This window comes from Mytilus trossulus, chromosome 5 (assembly GCF_036588685.1).
Source record: "Mytilus trossulus isolate FHL-02 chromosome 5, PNRI_Mtr1.1.1.hap1, whole genome shotgun sequence".
Classification (NCBI taxonomy): Eukaryota; Metazoa; Mollusca; class Bivalvia; order Mytilida; family Mytilidae; genus Mytilus; species Mytilus trossulus.
Window position 1 is genome coordinate 42,586,705 of NC_086377.1, and position 22,251 is coordinate 42,608,955.

The 22,251-nt window shown below is 31.6% G+C and overlaps 1 protein-coding gene across 1 annotated transcript; it reads left to right on the forward strand.

The window, feature by feature from the left end:
* The first annotated feature begins 5,506 nt into the window (after window positions 1-5,506).
* LOC134718857 (testis-expressed protein 9-like) lies at window positions 5,507-21,975 on the forward strand. The gene is made up of 11 exons (XM_063581670.1): window positions 5,507-5,611; window positions 11,910-12,010; window positions 13,247-13,310; window positions 14,392-14,459; window positions 15,890-15,953; window positions 16,612-16,712; window positions 17,189-17,385; window positions 17,840-18,096; window positions 19,609-19,743; window positions 20,712-20,846; window positions 21,815-21,975. The coding sequence occupies exons 1-11, from the start codon at window positions 5,567-5,569 to the stop codon at window positions 21,887-21,889; spliced, it is 1,242 nt and encodes a 413-aa protein (XP_063437740.1). The 5' UTR covers window positions 5,507-5,566; the 3' UTR covers window positions 21,890-21,975.
* The last annotated feature ends 276 nt before the right edge of the window (window positions 21,976-22,251 follow it).

The following is a 22,251-nucleotide window of genomic DNA, read 5'->3' on the forward strand; positions in this document are numbered from 1 at the left end:
AAATTTTGAATTGTTTAGTGAAAGAACGTCATCTATATAGCGGAAAGTAGAGTTAAAGGATATTGCTAACTTCTTATCTTTCTTCCTAAGAAGTTCCTGCATGAAGTCGATCAGCCTCATAATAATAAAGAAACAAGTTAGCAAGTAGAGGGGCACAGTTTGTTCCCATTGGGATGCCGACAGTCTTTTGAAAAACACGTCCTCCGAACGTAACAAATAAGTTGTCAATCAAGAAATGAAGCATCTTGATAATATCAGTTTCAGAGAATTTTTTGTTTGAATCAGAGCGATTCTTTACAAAGTAGGATTTATCCCTCCCTAAGACCAGATACTTGTATCTACGTTGGCCATTCTTTTTTAGGAAGCAAAGTAATACCAACTCTTTTAATTTGTCTTTTAGTTTGGAATGTGGAATACTAGTGTAAAGAGTAGAAAAGTCAAATGGTTTAATACTGTTACAAGATGAAAGAGAGTTAGATTGTATGTACTCTAAAAGATCTTTGGAATTTTTAAGTATCCACATCTGATTCACGCCACCTCTAGAATAGGCAGTTTCACAATAACTTTGAAGCCCGTCTTTGATTGCTGATAAAATAGATGTTAATAATTTAGAAAGGGGTTTCGTGGAGCACTTGGAAGACCCAGCAATATACCGTTGTTTGTAAAGACACTTATGTAGTTTAGGTATCCAATACAGTGATGGAAGATCCAGTTCTTCATCTTTGGTTGAAATACCAAAGGAACAAAGAACAGACCTATGATTATCCAGGATTTCCTCTTTGGTAAGTGTCGTGAGGGTATATGTTGAGTTTCCAAGTGAATTGTCTATACATAATTCGTTTATCAAGCAATTGATGTAATGACTTTTACAGACAAAAACGATGTTATTTGGGGCTTTGTCTGCGGGGACAATAACATATTTATCATGGAGGTCGGATATAGGTGTTTAGCAACATTTGGGGCTTTGAATATTGACGTAGCATGGGCATTAATGGACCCATTCAGTTTCTTAATTCTGATTTGTATTAACGACCTCACTGCCTTAATCCATTCGGATATATAGAGTGTCTACGTCTTCCTTCTCGCGCTTAGCCCATTGCCTGGCATAATCCTCGACTGAATCCATCAACATTTTAAAGTTGTATTTCCAATTGATGGATTTAGGCTCACGATATTTCGGACCTTTCGATAACACATTTCGTATAGAAGTGTTATTAACAATGTTAAGGTCACCGGTAATAATGTGGCCAGCAGGATTATATGTGAATTGGGAACTAGCACAAGTGCAATCAGGAGGTTTAGACTTGAATTCGTCAATATCGAGATCCTGCACAACGCGTTTGTAATTGAAAATTTTAGTTGCAATAGGTTTGGTTTATAATATAAGAAATTATTGGTACATACTGGTCTTTGAAATAAGGAGGTATTTTCGATTGAACTAATTTATGATGAAGGACATTGCCTAGGTTGACGCCATCGAGACCTTTGTTGGCAAAGGAAAGATTTAGAAAAGATCTTTTCTCTTTTTCATCTTTTCCAATGCGAACTGGCTTGAAAAGTTTGTGACTTGCAATATCCGAAATTATAGCTTGAAGTTTGTATTGGTTTGAATGAGGGTTTGTAACAGTGGATTCCAAACATAAATTGAACAGAGAATGAAGTTTTGAAAGGGGTAATGAATAATGTTTCGTGCGAATGTGATGAATACCTAACGGTTTTTGTATGAATAGAAGCAAGTCATTTATAGAGACATCATGCAGAGAGGGTGATGTATAATGACGATGACCATGACTGCGTCTACGTCGAGGAGTCGAGTTGAAAATATTCATCACATTCACCGAGTTACACGAAGGACTAGATAGAATACCTATACCATCAATTTTGTCATTGCAGCCATACGGTGTTGCAGTTCCCAATTTTCTAATCCAGTAGTCTTCTTTTTGTTTACGGAGAGTCGTTGAAAGATTAGGATTGTTAGAGCTATGGTTTATCTTTTCGATAATGCGAACTGTCATATAAACGATGCAATGATCGGGCTGATTGAAATGCTGGTATAGAATGTCGTTAGCATTGAGGTTAATGTCTGATCTATGACCGCACATACGTTTGTTTAGCCTTCCTTTCGTTTCACCGACGTATACCAATCCGCAAAGGTTGCACTCTAATCCGTAGACGACATTTATCGATTTACAATTCAGATCATCGTAACTTCTGGTAAAACATGACTTCTTGGTCATATTGCTAGAGAATTCAGCATCTGTTATTAAAATAGCACAAGTTTTGCAACCTTTGGGGCCACATTTTGAAATGCGACAGTGTTGTACTGTGTCATCAAAAACCAAAATGTCTTTAAGGAGAACTGAACATGGCTGTATATGTATAATATTGCTATTGTCGCTAGGACGATGATCTGAATTTTGTGTTATGGATTTCAAATTCAAGTACAAAATGCAACTTCAAAGTTTTAATCAGTGATGCATGATCGTACATTTCTTTCCCTATCCAGCACACGGTGATCAATTCCCAGTTGAAGTACAACTTTTCCATCCATCATCCCGGGTAACTATAAGTTATTCTCCTACTGAGTATGCATGAAATGAATATCTTGATGAAATAGTTGCCGATGGACGAAAACTGACACCAGCGCTCTATCAATCAACGAATTTGGAATTCCATATGCGCAAATGGATTTAATCGAACACAAATTGTTATTATTTCCTGAAACTGACCGCATAATCACGGACATTTTGTCAATTTTATTCTTAAAAAAAGCACACTTGTAAAGTGATCAATTAAGTGAGAATAAAGATCAAAGTCCCTGATTTTGCTTCCGATGCATATAGTACGGAGAATATACGTGTTTCGATGATGTTCTTTAAGTTTAAATAATAAAATACTCTGAACAAAAATATCCGTAGTATCAAGACAACCTTGTTTAGCTAAAAATATTCCAATAAATTTCAGTTTTTAAGCTAAAATTTAATATCAGTATTGTACACGCATGAACGGACGCGGCCGTGTATACCATAGGTATGCTGATATAAAGGATTTTTACGATTTCTTTTTCTTCAAATTTGCCATAAATTATAGGCTGTTTAACAAACAAAAAAACACTGTGCATGGTGTAACGATTTATAATGGAAATGAACAACAATAGTTTAGTTTTAACGTATTTATTTATAGTGGATTGGGAAACAAGTTTTGCAACTTATATTAACCCCTTTCCACTTTGCGGGTGCGGGGAACAACAATAGAATTGTCCTACATTATGGAATAAACCAAAACTGTTACAAAGGACTCCAACTTAACGGTTGGCTAATGGTTGTGTTTGAGGAACTAAACTGCATCTCCTAAACTGATGTATGCTTATGATGTGAGAATACTTTGAATATTTTGAATGCTTGATTGTGGCTCCGAAGTAACTTATGATAGATAAGAACGGATACCAACAAAAACAAATATTGAATTTGTAAACTTTTGAAGAGTGACTTTTCATTGTTTCTGCTTCACCAGTTGTTTTCACTGTATACTTTTAATATTTCAGAAACCGTTTAAGCATCAGCAGTACAAAAACTGCCTGTTGTTGTATAAAGTGTTTCTGTGTGTGTCACATCAGTTTAGTGTTATGTCGTTGTTCTCCTCTTATATGAAATGCGTTCCCCTCGGTTTTAGTTTGTTACCCCGATTTTGTTTTTTGGTCCATGGATTTATGAGTTTTGAACCGCCGTATACTACTGTTGCCTTTATTTACCAAGGTATTTTGCTGTGTTGACATAGACTTGCTACATGTCCCTTCCTAATTATGTTTTTTCTTCTTTTTTTTTCAATTTTGCCCCTTTAATAGTTTTACTGCTATAACTAGGAGATAACAATTATACTGACATCTGCAGGAGGAACCTTTCTCCAAGGGCAATCAGTAGGCTGGCACTTATCAGTAAACATATAAATTAGTGAGAGAAAAATGATAGAAAGGGAATTGTAGCAGGTCTAGTGTTGACACTAAAACGTTGCATTTCATCAATGTATAATTGCGTTGAATGGTGACTATGTTCTTGTAACAGAGTCGAAATTTCAAGTTTGTACCAAGTCGGCTAGATGATTTGAACATATCGTTTTGTAAGTTATCACAATCTTCTTGTTTTCTATTACTCCGTATATATAACATATAAAAATGTACAGTTATCTACAAACAAGCAGTTTCTTGGTGAAAACAAGAAAAAGTAACGGACCTAATATTGAACCTTGAGACGCCCAACTCACCACAGGCATTTCACTAGATACCTCCCAATTACGCCGAGGAGAAGTTTAATTGATTTAATAAATTCCAGTTATATATTCCTAAATAATGTGAACCATTCTTTTTTCGACCATGGGTACCATGTTGCATTTGCAAGATTGAGAACGGCATTTTCAAACTGAGTTAAATCTATGTACCTAAAGTGGTTTTTTTATTAAGTTGCAAGTATAATCTTTGATGTCGTTTTCATTTATCATTTGGTAACGTGCAAAATGCCTTTTATATGTCTAAAATAAAGATGTCTTCTTGTTGCCGTTGTCGAAGGTACCTTTTTTTTTTGAAATGCTGATTCATTTTCATTTGAGAAAATGACATGTTCCAGTTATGGTTCCTTCGTTAGAATGCTGATAAAAATGAGTCATGGTCCAGGCTCAGATAGTACAGTTGCATGTTCTTTTATACACTTTTGGGTGATTAGTTTTGGGGCCGGTTTAACCCTGTCAGTCTGTTTTTTTACCACTCGGGCTTTTTGGCAGTAATTTTCTCACTTCATCTGCTAGCGGCGCTAAGTTTGATATGGAATCTTATTTCTTATAAAGCTAGAAACTTATTTCTTTGCGAAATATTCCTCAATTTTAAATCATTAGAATTTTTTGCCAACAAAAATATAAAGATATGTCTTTTTTTTTCTTCTTTTTTTTTTTAAATTTTGACATATGATTTTATTTTTTGGGTGGGGTAAATTTTGGCTTATTTTTTTCCAATGTGGCAAGGTTTTTTTTCAAATATAGCAAATTTGATTATTTTGAAAATATTTCTAATTATAAATGATCATAAATTAAAAAAAAATGGCAGTTAAAACTGAAATATGTCAAACGTTTTTTTTGAATTTTTATTAATTCTGACCGGTATTGTTAGTAAGTTTGGCACATTTTTTTCATATCCTCATGGTATTTTCACCTTTGTAAATGATTAAATCTGCATTTGGTCAAATCGGCACCTGTAATAGTTAATTGGGCACCAAAACAATCGGCTCCTGGTTAAAATTCTTTAGTTTAAATGATGATTTTTTTTTCGTTGAGTACTGTATAGTATAGTTTTTCATCACTTGAAAATAGAAAATTAACCAAATAAAAAGGAAATAACACGGGGAAAAAATAATATGAGATGTCAGTTGAATAATTTTTAAAATGCCGAAATGACTTTAAAAGGGTGCCGATTTGAATAGATGGCGATCTGACCTGGTACGAATTTGTCTTGTACCGTTCACGGGATGCGACTACACTTTTAGAAAAAAGCCGATTTACGGCAGCAACCCAGTGCGTCAAAATGGCTGAAAGTTTTAATAACATTCCAGGCAGTAGAACAAATTCTGTAAGATTTTAGGCCAAATTAGCGATCAGGTGTATTCCGAATTGCCCCGAGAATCTGTCCCACTTGAACTATTGACAGTCAGAGATATAACTCTATAGGGTTGTTTCAGAAAATAACTTGCGTGTGTTATTACAGATTTTCTTCCTAAAATTTTCCAAATCTGGAATAACATATGTTTGTTATTTGGAGAATTATTTCATTTACAGTGGGCTCTAGGGAACTCTTGAGACTTTGGGCAGAAACTAAATGCATAGCATTGATAACTAATTTCTTAATTGTAATTAATAAATTTTTTTATTAACCATGGTAAATCAAGAATCCGGGTCCGTCCGCCCTGATTTCGGTTCGCCCTAGTTACTGTTCGCCTTAGTTCCGTTTCGCCCTGAGACCGTTCGCCCTGATATCTGTTGGCCCTGGGTATGTTCGCCCTGATTTTTATTTTTTATTACAGTGTTGTGTTGTGTGTATTTAACTGAATATGTTGAAGTCAGTCTACAATTTCGCCGAATATTTACGATGTATTGTGTTGTATACAGCTAGCTGATACTAGGTTATAAGTTCTTGACAATTTCGACGAATATTTACGATGTATTGTGTTGTCTACAGCTAGCTGCTACTAGGTTATAAGTTCTTGTAAATTTCAGGACTACAAGATATTTTGACTACAAGGTATTGAGAACTAAGTTAGTATCTGTATGTAAATACATTACTAGGAAATTCGTTGATGTGAATTTCAGCACTACATTGTATTTTTAAATGTAAAACAACTGAAGACTTAAACTATTTGTATGTAATGGCATATGTTGAATAGATATAGGAAGATGTGGTGTGAGTGCCAATGAGACAACTCTCCATCCAAATAACAATTTAAAAATTAAACCATTATAGGTTAAAGTACGGCCTTCAACACGGAGCTATGGCTCACACCGAACAACAAGCTATAAAGGGCCCCAAAATTACTAGTGTAAAACCATTCAAACGGGAAAACCAACGGTCTAATCTATATAAACAAAACGAGAAACGAGAAACATGTATATATTACATAAACAAACGACAACTACTGTACATCAGATTCCTGACTAAGGACAGGTGCAAACATTTGCAGCGGGATTAAACGTTTTAATGGGCCCAAACCTTCTCCCTTTTTCTGAAACAATAGCATAACATCACAACATATAAAAACATACGATAAAATATTGAAGTCTGTTTAAATTCACCGAATATTTATTTATGATGTATTACGTGGGTTGCTGTGATGACATTGCCCAGTAAGGCAGTTCAAATCTTTGACGATTACATAATGTTAATATACCAATCAATGACTGTCATTAAATAAGGTGTAAAATAACGATTAATCCAATTATGAAGGTGTCAAAGATGATTACTTAATTTTAATATGTGATAGCTTGTTAATCCAATTATTTATTGTTTGATTTTCTTATTGGAGTCTCACCACTTGTGATATATATGATACAATCATCATATAATATAAAAATTAAATGAAACAGTAATTTTATGAATTAAAATACTCAAAATACTTAAAACTTTTTGTACAGTTTTAAAATGCGTATTTTTCTATAATTATAATTTTTTTATTTTGCTAACAATATACATGTATTATTTTATTGAAAGTACAATTTGTACATCAGTGTTTTTACCCATCCAAGCTGACTATTTTCTTTTAGAAAAATGTTATTTTCATTATTAATCCCTCAAAGCACAATGCAAAGACAATTCATATAACAATCAGTGATACCAAAGATTTCAAATTATACCTATGGTGGGCAATCAAAATTCAATCAACAGTAATTACAAATAATTAGAATAAAGTGTAACGAAGCAGCCACAAATTTTATTTAATTAATATTTTGTATTCAGCTTTTAAAAGATAAACATAAATTTTAATATAAATATGCATTTCTTTCATAAATGTAACATATACATATCATTAATGAGAATAGGGCGAACGAACTCAGGGCAAACGGAACACCAGGGCGAACAAACTCAGTGCGAACGAACCTAGGGCGAACATGTATGGGTGAACAATCCCGATACCGTAAATCAATGAGACAAGGCTATTAAGGGATAAACTTAGCTGTAATAACAAGGCTTAGTTATTAAAAGAATGTAACTTATTATATAAGACACTTGGGAATTACTGAGAAACTTGCACAGAACCTCATTACATCCTCTGGTCATTTGTAATTAATCAGTTCCATAACCAACTTTGCATTCAGGCAATTAGTCTCCAATGTAACAATAATAATTTTATTATTGTTACATTTCCATGTAACCGTAGCCAGTGCCTATGCAAAATGGCAAACTATGAACTGTTATATCTTTCAATAGTTAAGTATACATATAGACAAAAGTAATATCAATAGAATTTTTACAAATTTTAATGAAAATTATGATGTATATTGTCCCTTTGAAACATGTAAAATACCGAGCTAACATACATATGTTATCACAGTTCTTTGATTTTTTAGTCTATAATAACAAATGTATGTTATTTTCCTGTAATAACCCTATAGAGTTATATCCCTGACTGATTGATGTTATACAATCACTTTTCAGATATTTTTGTATTATGATGCAAAATTTTAAGGAGAACCTGTGTGATGTCCTGTTATACACCAAATGGCTATTCCTGGTAGACCCGAGAATCTGAACAGCTTGAACTATTTACGTCATATAACAATCACTTTTCCATTGTGGAGTCACATATTTTGTATTTTGACATTGAAATTTTACAGAAACCTGTGTGACGTCCAGTAATGGCTGACAAATAGGGATTAAATAATTTTTCTCTCTACATCCAGTTACAAATATTTCATACATTTTCAGGATGAGAACAATTAAACAATAAATAGGATAATACATGTACAAGGTTGGTCCGACAATTGAATAAGGGACAGACTGGGGATAAAAGCTGGGAAAAGTATTATGTCACTGAAAAAAGAAGGTAAATTGGGATGGGGCAGAAATTGAGCTTACAGATTCCTCAAAGTGTTCCTTCAGTGACACTTATGTTCAAAGACTTTAGAGTACAAAAATGTATGACACTCTCTTATACTAAGCATCTGACATATTTTAAAACATATCCATTCTCACTGGAAATAGCTGTCAATTTTAAAATCTGGCACAGTCAAAGGGACACTCCAACTTGCCAAAGTTTTCACTGCTGGTCAGAAATAAACCAAAGGATGGCCCTATTTCTAAATCCTAGTCAATCCAGGAAGCAAATTAAATCATGCCACTGTATATCTTTAAAAGCTTTCAAATTCATGTCATTTTTATACAACCGCAAAATTTGAAAAAATTTTCGTCGTATATTGCTATCACGTTTGCGTCGTCGTCGTCCGAATACTTTTAGTTTTCGCACTCTAACTTTAGTAAAAGTGAATAGAAATCTATGAAATTTTAACACAAGGTTTATGACCACAAAAGGAAGGTTGGTATTGATTTTGGGAGTTTTGGTCTCAACATTTTAGGAATTAGGGGCCAAAAAGGGCCCAAATAAGCATTTTCTTGGTTTTCCCACTATAACTTTAGTTTAAGTTAATAGAAATCTATGAAATTTTGACACAAGGTTTTTGACCACAAAAGAAAGGTTGGGATTGATTTTGGGCATTTTGGTTTCAACAGTTTAGGAATTAGGGGCAAAAAAAGGGCCCAAATAAGCATTATTCTTGGTTTTCGTACAATAACTTTAGTTTAAGTAAATAGAAATCAATGAAATTTAAACACAATGTTTATGACCACAAAAGGAAGGTTGGTATTGATTTTGGGAGTTTAGGTCCCAACAGTTTAGGAATTTGGGGCCAAAAAGGGACCCAAATAAGCATTTTTCTTGGTTTTCGCACCATAACGTTAGTATAAGTAAATAGAAATCTATGAAATTTAAACACAAGGTTTATGACCATAAAAGGAAGGTTGGTATTGATTTTGGGAGTTTTGGTACTAACAGTTTAGGAATAAGGGGCCCAAAGGGTCCAAAATTAAACTTTGTTTGATTTTCATCAAAAATTGAATAATTGGGGTTCTTTGATATGCCGAATTTAACTGTGTATGTAGATTCTTAATTTTTAGTCCCGTTTTCAAATTGGTCTACATTAAGGTCCAAAGGGTCCAAAATTAAACTTAGTCTGATTTTGACAAAAAATGAATCGGTTGGGTTCTTTGATATGCTGAATCTAAAAATGTACTTAGATTTTTGATTATTGACCCAGTTTTCAAGTTGGTCAAAATCGGGGTCCAAAATTTAACTTAGTTTGATTTCATCAAAAATTGAATAAATGGGGTTCTTTGATATGTCAAATCTAACTGTGTATGTAGATTTTTCATTTTTGGTCCTGTTTTCAAATTGGTCTACATTAAAGTCCAAAGGGTCTGTAATTAAACAAAAATTAAAATCTTGGGGTTCTTTGATATGCTGAATCCAAACATGTACTTAGATTTTTGATTATTGGCCCAGTTTTCAAGTTGGTCCAAATCAGGATCTAAAATTATTATATTAAGTATTGTGCAATAGCAAGTCTTTTCAATTGCACAGTATTGCGCAATGGCAAGAAATATCTAATTGCACAATATTGTGAAAAAGCAATTTATTTTTTTTAATTAGAGTTATCTTTCTTTGTCCAGAATAGTAAGCAAGAAATATCTAATTGCACAATATGCAAGATTTTTTTTTAATTGGAGTTATCTTTCTTTGTCCAGAATCAACTTAAATCTTTGTTATATACAATATACAATGTATATTCACTTTTTACTACCAACTGATAAATTAAAATAATCTTTACCATCCAGTGATAACAAGCAGTTTTTTTTTACATCTTAATATTTTATGATGTATTTAAATGAGTAGTTATTGTTGCAAACTCCATTTGAAATTTTAATTGAGATTAGTTTCGGAATAAGGGAAAGGGGGATGTGATTAAAAAAATTGGGTTCATTCTCATTTGAAATTTCATAAATAAAAAGAAAATTTCTTCAAACATTTTTTTGAGAGGATTAATATTCAACAGCATAGTGAATTACTCTAAGAGAAAACAAAAATTTTAAGTTCATTAGAACACATTCATTCTGTGTCAGAAACCTATGCTGTGTCAACTATTTAATCACAATCCAAATTTAGAGCTGTATCCAGCTTGAATGTTGTGTCCATACTTGCCCCAACCATTAAGGGTTCAACCTCTGCGGTCGTATAAAGCTACTCCCTGCGGAGCATCTGGTTACGAATTGTCTTTGAAAAATAGTTATATAATGTTTACATACTTTTCATGTCCTTTCATAGATGTCTTTGAGGTCAATTATAATGTATCAAATTTGGCTTGATTTAATTATTGATTACATAAATAAATCTCAGATAATAACATGGCTAGAGAACCACCAAAAGGGACAGCCTTAAGTTAGATGTTGTCAAAAGTTGCTAATTAACTATTTCTTGGTCTGTCAATTGGCTGTTTCTGAATCTAAAGCATCATGGGTAATTTCATTGTTCGTACCCCAAAGTGAAAATAACGTTGTATACGTCATTGGTTGAATTTCCATTGTTTATAACATTTTACACCAATCAAAACGCTTTGGTGTACGCTTTTGAAAATATTACCCAGAATGCATTAGATTCTGAAACGGGGAATTGCATCAAGTTTTTCATGAATCACTTGATATACTGTAAACCAACTTATTTTCACGACTTTCGCGAGTAGAAAAATTACGCGAATATAAATCTTCGCGAAAATGTACAACTTGGATCTTTCTTTATTAAACTACATCATATAAATTTAAAAATCACGAAATTAAATAGCCGCGAAGTGGACTTGTAAGGATAAAACGCGAAATAAAGTATCCGTGAAAATAAGTTGCTTTACAGTATATAGAAACAAAATTTGATAAAGTTTAAGTTATTTTGATTTGTTTTTTTTACAAACAATATGTATATGATTATTGTGTTAATCTCACATTTTATTAAATGAATAAATTTATATGATAGACTTCAAGACCAATTGGTGGCCTTGGACTGTTTTCGGCTCTTTGGTCTTGTTGTTACATGCAATACTTGTTACTTGACACCTTCCACATTTCCATTCTCTATTTCATTCATGGAAAATCAAAGATAACATACAATGAAAATTATACAATGTATATTTTTAAAAAACTTACTGATCTAGAAACAGTTGATATCATTTGTTTATCGACTAACAATGTATTCATCAAAATGTTATAGAGTAAGACAAATTAATCTTGCTACTAAATTTGATTATTATACTTGTGTGTTATTATTTGTATTTATTAGGCAAAGACTAGACCAGGATCAGGGAGGAAACCTGGCTCAAGTGTAAAAAATACTAATATATCTGGAGGTGGGAGTATTCTTAGTAAAGAAGAAGAGTACAAGTAAGTTCATAAGGCCAAAAAAAAAATATATGTCTGTTTCCTGTTTCCCAACCGACCCTGACTCAAACCCCCCGACCCTAGATCTTTTTATTCAAATCTGGAAAAAAATCGCTTCCGGTCCAATCCAGATCCGTATCTAACTATGCCCAAACAATCAAAATGGCTGCTCCCAGCACAAATGTGCTACAATAAGGTTAAAAAAATGTCTGCACTGGGATTATTATTCAATTAAAGCTTCTTTAAAGGGATTAAATCATTTGGGGGTACAGGACCCTAACCAAACATGACATTTAACCGACTACAGATCTGACAGGGAGTGCAAAAATTAAAAAATAAAAAATCCAGACCTACCAACCCTGATTTATTTGCCTTGGCAGCAGAAAACAGACATATATTTTTTTTTTTGGCCTAAGGTCAAAATAATTATAGATTTTTACCACTGCATGGATTGTCATAAGATAATTTTCCACTGGAGACAGTTAAAATTGGCTATCAGACACTTCCTTCTTGTTCCGATACTGTGAATTACAATAGGAGTATGCTTAACATTTTAAAGGATACATGAAAGTGAGTTTTTGTCAGAGGCAGAGGGAACTCTGAAATTTATTGATTTTGATTACTGTGAATTAAGAAATGTGTTTATGCATTTCTGTAAATATATATAGACAATGCAATTTCCCATAGAAACTCCTTTTACGGCTAAAACTGTGCCACTTTACCTATGAACATTCATAAAAAAAAAACATCCTATAATTGAACGTTGATATTCACTGCTTTTTTATTCAAAGGTCAAATTATAGGTATGTGCTGCATATTGTCAACATTTATATGCCATGAACTTGTAAGAGTTTAAATAATAAAATTCTGCATTTAATTACCCCTCACTTCACTTGAGGTCTTTTTCAGAATTCTATTGCACCACCTACCATTTGCATTAATACTGGTAACATTCCCAAGTTATGTCTCTATGACATGAAAACATAGAGAACATATTTGGGAATACAATGTTGTACATAAACAAACAAAAAATTATCTATAATTTTTATATTTTCCCAAAAGAGGCATGGTTTGTGAAACAGCTGTATTAACAAAGACTTAAAGTGCAACCTTTATGTTTGCTAAATCTAAACCATGAATGTTATTTTTTTATTTTTTGTAAAAACTATCCTTTTGCCATAACAATAGTATCACACAAAATTATGAGTTGACATTATTTATTTTTTATTTATTTTTCAGGAGACTAAATGATGAATTAGAAGCAAGAACAGCAAGTCTTGTTAGAGAGGCTGAAGAAGTTTTGGTAAATTATTTAGTGGATTGGACTCCATAATTATTATTTAGTTCAATTTTTTTTTTTAGATAAAATGCAATTAGATAAATACATATGTATCACACACACACACACAATTCAACATTTGTCTAAAACAGAAAACATAATAAAATCTGTAAGGGGAGATAATCTCATTTCACTTGCACCAGACCAATTGAAATTGCTAGTGGTGTTATAAAATGGCTACTGTATAATATATTAATAATGAACTTAAAGTAAACTTAGCAACAATTTTCTATTGTCACACAAATATGTACTGTAAATTCAGAAATAAATGTGAGGTTTTTATCATTGCGAAAAATGCGACCGAGTTGTAAATGCAACAATTAAAACTCGCATTTTGTTATATTTTAACCGAATTAAGCATGACTTTTCTCAAAATCGTCAGAATTAAAATTGCATTTAATTTTAAAATGACAAAATCGCAATAATAAATGCATGCAATAATTTCTGAATTAACAGTAGTTCAAATTTTTTTGAATAAAATGCAGTTAGATAAATACATATGTATCACACACACACAATTCAACATTTGTCTAAAACAGAAAATATAATAAAATATGTAAGAGGAGATAATTCTCTTTTCACTTGCACCAGACCAATTGAAATTGCTAGTGGTGTTGTAAAATGGCTAATGTATAATATATAGATAATAAACTTTAAGTGAACTAAGCAACGATTTTCTATTGTTACACAAATATGTACTGTAAATTCAGAAATAAATGCGAGGTTTTTATTATTGCGAAAAACACTTACGAGTTGTAAACGCAATAATTTAAACTCGCATTTTGAAATATTTTTATGTAAGAGTTACACAGAATTTTTCTCAAAATCGTAAAAATTAAAATCGCATATAAGTCTAAAATGACAAAAGTGCATTAATAAATGCACGCAATAATTTCTGAATTTACAGTATGCCCACACAACATATATGAATCCACAGTATATAAAATGGGTTTAACAGTAAATTTAGAACTATTGCGATTTTTGGCAATAATGCGAGATTATGTATTGCAATTTCAGGAGATTGATATGTTTTTTTCTTTTTCAGCAAGGTCAAGAGAAAGTTTTATCAGAATCCAGACTGTTAGATAATATAAATGCTGATGATTTTCTCAAGTAAGAAATATGAAATAAATTATTTGTCTTATAAACAAAGAATTTTCTTATCCCAGGCATAGATTACCTTAGACGTATTTGCACAACTTTTGGAATTTTGGAAACCCAATGCTCTTCAACTTTGCACTTGTTTGGCTTTATAAATATTTTGATATGAGCGTTTATGATGAGTCTTATGTAGAAGAAACATGCGTCTGGCATACTTAATTATAATCCTGGTACTTTTGATAACTATTTATACTTTTAACAATATTAAACAAACAAATTCTTTATTTGCTAATCATGGCGCTAAAAGTTAGCCGAAAAAATTACTACATGTATATGATTTTTAATACAAAAGTAAGATGAAAAAAATATGTAAAGCAAAGTATAACAAATACATACATGAAACTTTACATAATTGACATTTTTGCTTTTATATATTTCTTTACAAAACATTGAATTTACATCATTGTGGGATTTTATCTTGTTCTTTATGAATTCTATATGAAGTTTTGCTTTCTATAAAATTGGGTTACCCTTTGGGCATTTAATCCACAATTCATAACATGAACTATTTTTTGTTGCGCTTGATGGATTAACAATTAAATTTGCAGTAATACATGTAGCATGTTTCTTTGCTTTTTACAAATTGCAAGCAGACTTGCAGATCTTACAAATTGAAATAAACAACTTGTATGGTACAAGAATTATATCTGAATAAAAAATAGCATTGGCTTGCAAGTCCCTGAAAGTGCCACCCAATGACACCAATAAACTAAGTATAAAGTTCAGTAAGTGCCATATTTGGCCCCAATTATAAAGCTCATAGTTACAAAACAATAATTGTTTTAAGTTGCCTTAAAGACATGTGAGAAAGTTAAACAGAGCTGTTTTTGTCAAAGTTTAATTCTAACACGTTGATTTTTACATCCCAAAAAGGTCAAGATAAGGGATTTTAGTGAAATTTGACAAAATCAGCTGGATTTCAACCAAATAAAGAACCAGGAAACACAGAGCGCAGGCGCCGACAAGCTTAATATTCAAATAAGACATGTTAATTGTCTTCACAAACTTTATTTTCAAAGATCTTTGTTGTCGACGTATGCGCTCTATGTTTCCTGTCAAATAATCTTTGGAAATTTACCCATTTTCTTTGACTTTTTCTTGAAAAATCAATATGAGTACAACTTGTGACGTCATAATGAAACGCAGTAACGTAAAATTTTCAACAAAATGGCTTATACCCTAGCAAGTTAATGTATTAGCTATACTTTATTGTGATATTGGTCAATAAATCCGAATTTGAAATTAACGCTAAAAAAGGGGGCCATTTTAGTACCTTATCGAACATACTCCTTTGCATGAAGAGGTTAAATACCGTCTTTAATTGTATGTTTTTTTTTTTATAAAAATATGATTATGTATTTTTGATACTTTTTAATTTGTAGAGACTATGATGATGATACAGAACCAAACACAGACAGATCTTATACAGACCGACCGTCATCAAAGGTTAGACAATTATAATGGTCTCCTACAGTTATCCCCCCCTGGCACACAAAAATCAATAATTTTGAATTATATCATAAAGTTTTAATTTTTCTCATTTATTACCATTATTTTTCAACCTTGCTTACAACTGTAATGGGAATTCTTTCATCTTGTCTCTTTGTTTATCCTTCTGACCTGTATCAGTTTAAAGTCTTAGTAGATTGAACCATTGATTGCTTCATACAAAATATGCTTCAGTCAATGTTTTTACAAAATAAGATTGCAAAAATATGTAAAAAAAAAAAAATGTCAGGTAAATTTTTTGTTTTATATTAGATTCTGTAAAAAATCTAGTGACACATAAATACCTTCCTTGTAAACACGTATGATTGAATTTTTCAATGTTTTGCACATTCTCTTTTATAAGTTCATAAGAAAATAAACTGGTTTATATATTTTAATGATAAAATAAAACAGAATTACTATACATGTTTATCATTTCCCTCTTCAACTTGTTACCAGGCACTTAAATGCTTTATCTTAGATACAATTCCTCACAACAATGGCGTGCTTGACAAACTAAGTTGTGGAAAGTAAGATTTTTATTATGTACCAAAAAATCTGTGAAAGAGGAAGAAAATGAGAAGATTTGATGATGATTTTACTTTTTGTATTGTAGACTGGATCCAGAACAAGTTCAAAGGTTACCAACCATACAAGACCACATTCCACAAACCAGTCCAGGCCACCATCAAAAGTTAAGCGACCTACTTCTGGAAAGTATGTATAGACTTTCAATGATTAAGCTTTTGTTTAAACCAGAGAATTTCTAAAAAAAAATATGAAAAGGAATTCTTACATAGTTGATCCGTATCCAGTCCGTAATTCATATATATTTTAATGGCAGACAAAACAATTACAAAAAATAAACGATGTTTGACAAGCAATTTGGAAGAAATATGACACTTTTGAAACAATAAATGGATGAAACACTGATAAAAGGCAATTTGCACCATGTTCTAATGTAGCAAAACATTTATTTCGTCTAAAACAGAATGATTTCATTGTACGATTTTAGTTTGAGTAACAAGTAACGGAATTGAAAGAAAGTGTTTCATAAAAAGTAATTTATTTTAAATAGTATACGATCAGTCAATGCTTTTACAACGTTTACATAGACCTCTGAGGCCAAAAATATCTTTAAGACCTTAGAGAATAAAAATGTCTATAAATTTGCATGAATTTTATCTTTTAAGACCTCTTAGACCAAAGAGTGGTAAATCAAACCTAGCAGACAATGTAGCCGTCCCAGAAGACACATTCATGACACAGTTTAGAGACTTTAACATAGATAAAACAGTCAGCAACATAGAAGGTCAGATTGATAGAGGTCAGGTTATCTCTGATGAAGATGATGATGTCATACCTCAGGCAGCCAATGAAATGGGAGCAGGTATGAATGTTATCCGAAGTCTTTTCTGTTTTCTTCTAAAATTCTTAAACTCTAAGATCATTACTGTTCAGTACAAATTCACCAAAAACGGAATCTAGAGATCATCATACTGTTGTATGTATAAATAGAGTTGTACAATATATGTTCACTCCCTTTAATCATTTGAAGAATACACAATAAAAGTCATTTAAACATTTGTCCAAATTACAACAGAATTATGGTATATTGCATGAAAATTTGCTTGTATATTTATAGGACTTGTGTAAAAACACAAATAAAATACATATAATTATGCTTTTAATTACATATTTTACACATTTTAAGTTTATTCTGTATTTACTATTTGAATAAACTGGATTTAGAAAGTCTTTTTTACTTTTTTATTAGAATAACTGATTGGTTTTTGGGAGTAACAATTAAAAGCTATAAAATCAGGCATATTTTTTGTTTACAGAAGCAACTATACGTTTTCTCAAGGCAAAATTACGAGTTATGCAAGAAGAGCTTGACAGACTTGGATCAGAGGTCAATAAACGGGATGATTCAAATAAAACTTTATCAGTTAAAATCAAAGAAATGGAGGACGAGAGAGGCAGATTATATCGTACAACATCAGCACAACAGGCACAAATTGATAAATTCAAAAAAATATCAGAAGATGCTCAAGTAAAAAGCGATACTGCAGAAACTCAGTTATCAGGTCTAAGAAAGGTATAGAAAATATGAGTAATCATAAACTGTAACTCCAATAATTATTACTGCATGCATTAATTAGTGGGACATTTGAAGAAAGGAAAAATTTGCGAGATTAATTGTTGCGATTTAAAAAAATTCTGCATACAGATATAAGTTGGATATCAGAATGTAAGTTCTTGTTATTTCGATAAAAGATCCCAGATCCACATTGATATAACCTCACAATCAGTGATTTTGCTAGCGATCGTCACTTTCGTATTTTACGAAAAGGTTTTTCGAAATGACGAAAAAATTTCATATCAATTTCGACACTTAAATTTGGAAAGTGTAAACATATTTACACATCAAAATACTAGAATTCTACCTGTCTTTATGTTTCTGACAAGTTTATGACCCTCAGGTAATTAACGTTTACCAAAGGTGTTAAAAAAGTTGTGATGACAAGTAATCGGCCTATCGCCAATCAGATGGGTCACTAATCCCTTAATTATTATTATAAAACCTCATAAATGACCATCATAATAATTTATTTAAGTTAAATCAGTCAGTCAGCATTTCATTTTAATCATTTCTCACAATTCTGTCATATTTTCGTCATTTGAACAAAATTGATACTCTTCCTGGACATTTCAACTTTATTTTAATTTCAATATTTCCCTAACGATCATAATTTGCAGTTTGCTTGTTGTAGTTTTGTCATATTAACGTATTTTCGTCATACTTTCTATATATATTCATCAAAAACTTTCGACAACTTTGATTAAAAAGAATGAACTTTATTCAAAACGTAAATATTTTCACTTGCAAACAGGTGCTTCCTGTTCTATGTATTGCGCATGCGTTAAAGTTCGTAGATGAATCCGGTTTTATTCTGAAATTATTATTCAAATGTCACTTCCCGTTTTCGTTTCATTTCGTTTAAAAATCGAAAGTAAACGTGGTCTACAGCCATTAGAATCATCACATTAAGTATAGATGCAGATCCTTCTATCTAATATTAAAGAAATTGAGACCAAATAGATATGTAAACCTATTTTCAAGGATATAAATGATTGTGAAGTGAAAAAGTCGTTACAAGTTCATTTGTGCTGTGGTTTAAAAAATAGAGGCACCCAACTTTTGTTGATCAGGGGTGTGCCCTGAAAATAACTGAAGTGAAGTTGTAAACCATATTACCAGATCTCTGTTCTTATCTTCATATCTTCAAAGATCCTAGACTAGTCCTTTAAGGACTTGGACATATATGTATAGCTATTTTGATAAACATCCTAGACTATTTTAAAAAATGAGGCTGATTTTTATCACGCGCAAAAGTGACTAAAGCCCTCAAAATCCTAGCTGAAACCCTGCTCACAATGATTTTAATGAATTTGAAGCACAAAATAAATTTCATTAGGAAATCTTACAATCAAATGTGCATAACTTATGCAAATTAGAAGATAAAAATGAATAAAAACCTTGCTTTTCTTAATTAAATTGAGCCCTAGTTTTAGTAAAGATTAACAATGCGGATTGTTTTTTTAACAGGAATTAGATCAGATGAAAAGGTCCCAGAAACAACAGACATCCACTAATACAGCAACAGAAGTCAGATTGAACAGAGCATTAGAGGAGATAGAGAAATATAAAGAACAATTACTGAGAGCTAAATCTTCTTCTAAGGTAGGGACCAGATATTGTAAATATAGAAAAGTTACTGAGAGCTAAATCTTCATCTAAGGTAGGGACCAGTTATTGTAAATACAGAAAAGTTACTGAGAGCTATAACTTCATCTAAGGTAGGGACCAGTTATTGTAAGTATAGAATTTTTTCTGAGGGCTGAATTTTCTAAGGTAGGGAGCAGATTTTGTAAATATATAGGGAGGCTCCGAGCAGTTATGATAAAAACATTTAATAAGGAGGGCTAAATCTTCATCTAAGGAAGGGAGCAGTTATAGTAAACTTAGAATAGTTACTGACATCTAAATCTTCTTCTAAATTAAGGAGTTGTTATTGTTAAGGAAGATCAATTACTGAGGGCTTTATCTACTTCTTAGACAGACAGCAGTTATTGTAAATGCAGAACTGTTTTAAAATGAGAACTAAATCTTTTACCAAGGTAAAGAGCAGTTATTATAAACATATAACAGTTATTGTAAAGGTTTGTTGTTAATTTTTATTTAAGTATTGCATTCATTTGCATAATTTGACAACCAGGCATACCAAGGTATCCTCTTCATGGACTCTACCAAAACGATTTCACAGGTGTTGGTTCACCAAACGGAGTTTAGTTATTTTATATGTAGAACAATTAGTTACTAAATAAATATAAGTTAGACTCGCTGAAAAAAGGGACATGTATCTGAAAGTAAATTCTCCACTGAAGACATGTAGAAGTCTGGACTAAAACCAAACAAATAGCTATGCTTAATTCTTAGTTTCAATAAATTTTAGAATTTTAACATTGAGGTCCTATAACAAGCAAACAGAATTTCAAAAAACTCATGAGCTTATTTGTATAAGATATCATTTATTAAACTGTTAAAAAACATCTTTTTTCCTTTCTTTTATATATTGTGTTGATAGAGCTTAATTACAGATTGGCAAACAATTTTCTCATTTAAAACTTTTGATGATATTCTATTTCTAGGAATCTACTGACCATGATAGAAAGAGAACAGAACAGTTGCTAGCAGATAATAAACGATTAGAGAAACAGAAAAATGAACTGATGGCAGGATTTAAAAAACAACTCAAACTTATAGATATTCTGAAAAGACAAAAGGTTTGTTTCAGAATCCTATGTTAAGGATGTAGTCATGTCAGATTTGTAATATTTGGTCAAGACTCCTTGGGATTTTTCATAGGATACAGGGTAAAATATTTACCCCATATCACCCTTTTATCGTTTCATGGAAAACTCCAATAGCTCATAAAAGGTAATTATCAATATTTATGCAGATTCTGGAAATATTGCCAATTTCCTACCATAAGGTAAAAGTCAGACTCACCCGTTTTCCTGCAATTTTATTTTAATCAAATATCTTGAAAAGGAATTTCATAACCTATCAATATATTGAGTTTATCTTGTTACTTGACTAATGCTCTTCTGATTTATAGTAGCAAAAAAAAATTAAATTGCAGATTTTTTATTTCTAGAATCTGTGAAACCAAATTGTTAATCCGTCGACATCCTTAAGGGCATTCTGCTTAATATGTTCAAAAGCATACATCAAAATGTTTATTTGGTTAAGATAGTGCTGAAGAATGGAATTGCAACTAATCAATGTGACATTTTTTCATGTTGGAATCCTTTAGAATCTGAAAATGTGAATTACATCATACACCTTTCTCTTTTCCTCTTATTTTTTAAAATCTTACATAAACTGTTGCATAGTATCCATCAAAACCACATCCAATTATTTAAAATTAAAAAAAAAAAAAATATATGAAAGACAAAAAAAAATTGTTTTTTATATATTTAGGAATGTTCAATAGATTTTAAAGGGTCCTTTAGCTACAATAGCTCTCAGGACAAGTTAGGAGAAATTGTAAATGTATGCACACCACATAACTAAAATTATACAAAAGTACAAAAGACATAATAGTTGAAGGAGTGTTGTGACTGCATTGTTCTGAAGTAGCAATCTGCCCTAAAAATCTAGACCACTGGATCTCCAACTAAAGAATATAATGCACAGATGTTTTTCGTCACATCCATTGTATTCAATAATCACTTAACTATATTTTCAGATGCACATAGAAGCAGCCAAGATGTTATCATTCTCTGAAGAAGAATTTGTGAAAGCTTTAGAATGGGGAAGCTAGCACCAGTGACTTGAATATTTATATTGCCATACTGTGATCACATTGTATTTAATTTTATTTATTTAATTATATAATATTCCAATTTATCTATTTGTCTGTTTTTATCTATATATTTGGAATACATATTGAGTACTGCAGATTCATGTATTTTCATGGTTACTTTTCTGTTGTGTGAGAAAAAATTTACCTTTGTGGGAACTTAAATTTGTAGTTTTGACAAAATCTCAAAACAAGACTATAGGAATATATAAAAATAAAGAGATGTGGAATTATTGACAATAAGACAACTACCCACCAGTGTCAAATAACATGAGTATACTTTGGATGGAGGACAACTTTTATATTTGAATTCGTTGATTTGT

Excerpts from the sequence above, each read along its gene's own strand:
- LOC134718857 (XM_063581670.1), top strand. The coding sequence starts at position 5,567 with ATGGCTGAAAGTTTTAATAACATTCCAGGCAGTAGAACAAATTCT. Across the intron at positions 13,311-14,391 it reads GAGAGGCTGAAGAAGTTTTG|CAAGGTCAAGAGAAAGTTTT; the intron begins GTAAATTATTTA and ends TTTCTTTTTCAG. Across the intron at positions 15,954-16,611 it reads CAGACCGACCGTCATCAAAG|ACTGGATCCAGAACAAGTTC; the intron begins GTTAGACAATTA and ends TTTGTATTGTAG.